This window comes from Notolabrus celidotus, chromosome 11 (assembly GCF_009762535.1).
Source record: "Notolabrus celidotus isolate fNotCel1 chromosome 11, fNotCel1.pri, whole genome shotgun sequence".
In the NCBI taxonomy this organism is placed as follows: domain Eukaryota; kingdom Metazoa; phylum Chordata; class Actinopteri; order Labriformes; family Labridae; genus Notolabrus; species Notolabrus celidotus.
Window position 1 is genome coordinate 13,764,666 of NC_048282.1, and position 5,403 is coordinate 13,770,068.

The 5,403-nt window shown below is 36.5% G+C and overlaps 1 protein-coding gene across 1 annotated transcript; it reads right to left on the reverse strand.

Moving 5' to 3' along the window:
• On the reverse strand, nucleotides 1-2,881 carry stac3 (SH3 and cysteine rich domain 3). The gene is given in 11 exon segments (XM_034695641.1): nucleotides 1-585; nucleotides 909-1,046; nucleotides 1,204-1,255; nucleotides 1,388-1,470; nucleotides 1,610-1,659; nucleotides 1,843-1,912; nucleotides 2,101-2,198; nucleotides 2,352-2,412; nucleotides 2,552-2,649; nucleotides 2,784-2,848; nucleotides 2,850-2,881. Coding segments are annotated over 11 exon segments (840 nt in total). The 5' UTR covers nucleotides 2,867-2,881; the 3' UTR covers nucleotides 1-477.
• Nucleotides 2,882-5,403: the final 2,522 nt, after the last annotated feature.

The window sequence follows — 5,403 nt, forward strand, 5'->3', positions numbered from 1 at the left end:
TTAATTTTCCATTTAAAAGTCTTATCAAACACATCTCTTATTTTTATCTTGAAAAACATGTGTGTTTATCCACTTGATGAAAAATAAGTAGAACAATAGAAGCCACATAACTCTCAACTGTCCCATCAGCTGATACACTTAGTGATAACTTCTTTGAAAGTGCCTCAGGGGTCCTGTATGTCTCCAGGCATGCATGCAGTAATTCAAAGCATCTGAACATCAGTGTTGGCATGATATTTACAAAATAAAAAGCTACTAAATCATCTGAGTGTCCTTTACCCATTTTATAAGTCTACATTTGAATGACAGGCTTTTTCAGACTATGAAAGCCTTTTCTATCATCTCCTGTGTCACCAAATTTAACATAATAACTAGCAAAGTTAGTCAGTAATTGTGAATGCCATTATCAAACACTACTGAAAGTTCTTGTTACATGATATATAAAATGCTGTTCAGGCCTTCCCATTATGTTTTTTTTTATGTCACAATGATCTCCTCGAGCAGATCCGCAGGGAAGTAGCCCAGCTTGCGTCCAGTGCTGACCTTCAGGTAGCCACCTTTCTCATCTCCTTTTTTCACTACAATCTGAAACACACAGTGACAACATAACATTAAGAGCAAAAGTATGAACTTGATACATTCATACAGCCCCTGATCAAGGAATGCCCTATGTGCTGGTTCATTTCAATGTTCGTTTTTTTATTAAAAAAACATAATGCCACATCTTTTCTTTTGAAAGACTGCCTTTATTTCTAGTGATCACTATGAGATGAAAAAGTACTGTACGTGAACATCTGACATTTCTCCTGTGGCTTATAAATGGACAACAAGCACAGACTCATAAAACTTGGTCCAAAACTTAAATCCAGAAATGTTGTCATAAATCACAAACACAACTGTGAAGTTACCTGATCTTTCTTCAGTGTGATTTGTCCCATCTCTCTGTTCCCAACAAAGGAGCGTGTCACCTTGAAAACTCTCTCTGATGCACGCACTTTTATGAGGTAGTTTGTAGGGAAGTAGCCTGACTTTTCCCCCATCTTTCCCTGTAAACAGAGGGTGAACAGACTTTAGTTTTATTCTCCTCAGAAAACTAGAACAAAAATGTGAATACATTTATAACTGGTTAACCACAAACTGAAGATCACATTTAAAGGATCAAATGAAAGCTAAGAGGATCAAGAAATGATGAAGTTATCTCACCCTCCACCACTCTTCATTGGAGTCATCCAGTACTGTGATCCGATCACCAGGGCTAATATATAAACACACAGTAAGAGTCTCTTTATCACTTCCTTTTTGTTATCAGTGTTGTATAATTTTAAAAAGTAAGTATACTGTGTATAGGAAGTGGATGTTGGGAGTTATTTGTGTTTTTCAAACATACTGGAAGTCGAGGTCATCTTTCTCTATGGCCTTGAAGCGGTAGAGAGCCAGGAAAAAGTGTGAATGGGAGAATGTTCCTTTACTCTGTTGACAAAACAGCACAGATGCTACATTAAAACTGAACTGTAACAAAAACACCAACGCTGTTAAAACAGTTGGACAAAGTTCTACTTATTAAATGATTCAAAGTAAAACTAAAATATTTTTTAACATATTGTCTTACCTTGTCATCTGCTTTGTCTCCTCCTTTCTCCTTCTTATCATCAGGCTTCCCTGTGTAAACATCAAGTATCAATCACTTTAGATTTAAATGTGTGAATATGTTTTTCCGTGTTTGTGATTTGGTTTACTTCCTTTATGAATTACATGTTAGATGTAAATGTGCATGTTATGATCTATGAACTACATCGTTTCTATCACGAAGCACATCTAAGCACTTCAGTATTTTCTCTGTACCCTCTCCTCCCTCTTCATTCTCTTTGGGCTGTTGGTTCTCCTCTTCCTCTTCCTCCATCATCATCAGCATCTAGAGGAACAACATAATTCATCAGGAGTAATGACAAATATCTTATATCATTTTCAAAAAAGTGTATATGGTTTAATGAAGTGTGTATATATTTTCTCTGCCATTGCTGGGGTATTTGTAAAGTGAGTGATGAACATGTAGAACTTTTATCCGTAAATTGTTTGGTTAGAAGGATATAGTACACTCACATTTTTCTTGTCACCCTCGTTCTTTTTGCGCTCCTTATTTGCCATGATGACACCAACACGCAGGGTGTCAAAGACGGGGTCGTTCCTGTTTGGGTTGTCTGGTTGAAAACAGGGTAGTAAGCCACAGCTTTAGATATTGGTACGATAGTTTTCACAAGTAGGCTGGATTCTGTCATGGAAAGCAAATTAGCAGAAAAAAGGATGAAGAAGTCTAGATCTATGTGAGAGATATTTTCTCTGTGTGGACTCACTTGGATCTGGTTGGTCACTGCTATACAGGGGGGAGCTGTAGGCCCTTCTGAAGCCAGGTGGCTTCAGGAAACAAGATATTTGGTTTCAATTACAGACATTGTGTCAATATCTTTCACAGGGGGATAGTTAATGTGAATATTCATTTCAGTGTTCTGTAGATTTTTCACATTTACACCGTATGACAGCATTAGGGACTTACAATTTTTCCAAAGCACTTCTGGAACTCGACATAAGACTGACATGAATGGTGAATGTTGGTCTTGCAGTTTTTACATCTCAGAGCAAACTTGTTGTTCACTGAAAGATAAGCAAGGAACAGCTATTGTTTCTGTCTGAAACCATATAAAGCATTATATAAATAAAATATAATTTAAGATTTTATGTCATTTGTTGATGTTGGAGCATTTTTTCCTTTCTTTTCTAGAACATACAGACTATCATGCGAGCACAGACGTCACAGAACTTGGGTTTCTTGCAGTAGTGGTCCTTGAACTTGGGGTTTGTCGTTGACCATGATAACAGGTGGTGGAGGTTCTGGTTCCTTCTCCTCCACCTCAACCTCTTCCTCATATATGAAATAGACCTGAAACACACAAAGGGTATAATACGTTTAAAAAAACACAGGGGCTGTGTTCTGAATATTTAACTGAACCACTGCCTGCATAGGGTAAAGAACATGAAGATGGAGATCTTCCATATGAATAATTTGTGAATGTTTTGATGTAAATGGAGTATGATTCCCAATTTCCAATAATTAATTGAAGTATTAAGAAAGGGACACCAACTAATTTGTATGAAATATTTTTGTAGAAGTTTTGTTGCTGTTAAGGGTTACTCACCAGGGGCAGGGTCAGACTCTTTTTAACTGGGCTGGCCAAACTGGGGCACTGACTTTTGCAGGGCTGACATTAAGTTTGTTTGCACAAATGATTTATAGCATATTTACCCTATTTTTCATACTTAAACTACTAACATGAAAGTAGCCAAAAGGTGTTATATTTCTGTGTTGATGCTTGTTTAAAGTGACAATTTAAAGTACTAACAAAAATATTTTTTTTTTCATTGAAAAGCAAAGAAAGCTGCCAGGAGCCAGCTGAAATACAAGCCAAATAGTAATTTCTGTCTCTGATAAAGCAAACACCCAATGATTGTTCAGAAGTTTGGAGTGGGCACAGGGGATGGCCAATCAGGTGGGGCAATGGCTACTCCTGGACGCCCACTGGAAACACCCCTGTTGCTCACCTTTATTCATTTCAGTCTTTTGATAGCAACTTATTTGGGTTCATTTCTGTGTCTGCTACACATTTTTCTTTTAAAAGTAGTACACACTCAAAGCAAAGATGATTGATGACTGCTATTCTTTTATCAGATTTTACTACTAATAAAGTGTTTTTAGTGAATTTACTCATGAAGTCATAAGTTAGTAATTTGATATTTGACATGATTTGAAGTCTTTTTTTCCTCAAAGTGATCTTCCTTCACAGATCATCTGGCAGTATGAATTTATGCCACAGGGGATAAAAGACAAAAATACTGAGGCTCGTATTATTTCAGTTGACCTGCGTTCCTGTACCAGCTGGTGGCTATTTTAATCTGTGGAATGGAGCTGCAACCATAGGGGGTTTACGTGGTCTCGTCACTCACAGTTTCCCCCTCCTCCTTCACAAAGTTGTCCGGAACTGGAGGGTTGTCATGGATATCCACAGAGTTTTTGTCATCCTCCCTAACACACACAGACAAAAAAACAAAAAAACAAAGAAACACAAAAACAAAAAGACAATGAAGACAGATTCAGCGACCAAATAAGTCAACTTCACATGAACAGTTTGACTTTCCAGAAAGTTTAACTGTGTTTTTAAGCTTTCTTAATTAGTTTACTCTTTGAGTGTACACATACAGCTTCTGGACAAGTGACCAATGAATTGCTAAAGTGATCGCAACTCAGTTGTCACCACACACATCAGAGCATGTGTAAATCTCAAGGTAAGAGACCATTAATAAATTGATCATAGAAAATACTCACTGATCCATGTTGACTGGTTGATACTGTCAGTACTTTCCCACCTGCAGATAAAGATATAAGCACACAGATGTGTTCTTAAAACCTTAGGAGCTGTTTGCCACATGTAATGTAGGTACATTTGTAATATTTACATATCAATAATATGATTTGATTCTGTGTTTTTCAAATAGAACAATCTGGAAAAGTGGCTTTTTTTGGTAAATTGTGTAAATTGTAAAACTTTTAAAAGGTTACTCCATGAAAGAAACATTATATTTAAAGAACCAAACTTTTGCCCTGTTAACCTCTTGAACCAAAATTAACAAACACATATTGATAGATATAAAACAAATAAACAAACAAATATTACCACAGGACACTTGCATTTCTTTCTGAAAGAAAACTAACACATATTTGAGGGTTTTTCTCTTTTTTTGCTTGTGTGTATGTTGAACTTGTTGACATCAATTCAAAATGCATTCAAATGATTTGGGTTCATTTTTTCTCATCATTCATCTTCTAGAGAAGGATATGTAGGAAATTAATGAAAGGCTTTTTAAAGACACACACTTTGCATACACTCACAAACTCACACACTGCACAAGCACACTGCATACACTCACAAACTCACACACTGCACTAGTGCACTTGTCCACTTAAAACTTTTCTAGCATTGTGAAATTCAGTCTTATCTCATCACAGCTAAATTCGGATGCCTCTGCCTGTCAGAAAAAAGATTCTATGGAACGAGAGCATTTGAAATTAGTCTCTATGAATTGTAAGAAGTATTCTAAATTGAAAACTAACATGCTTTTGACATGCTAAGACATTTTCACACAGCAAAGACAAAATTCAAATCTTCAAACTTTTCAAACGTATACATACCTTTTGACAGAAATAATGCAGTTTGGAGAAAGAAAACTAAAACCAGTGTTTGTAGTCTCTGTGATAATAAGTCCTTCACCTGCTGACGATGACTGGATCTTTGTACACCCACCAAATCTGAATCCAACAAACCAGCTGCCGACCAAGATGCTACCTTGCTTCAG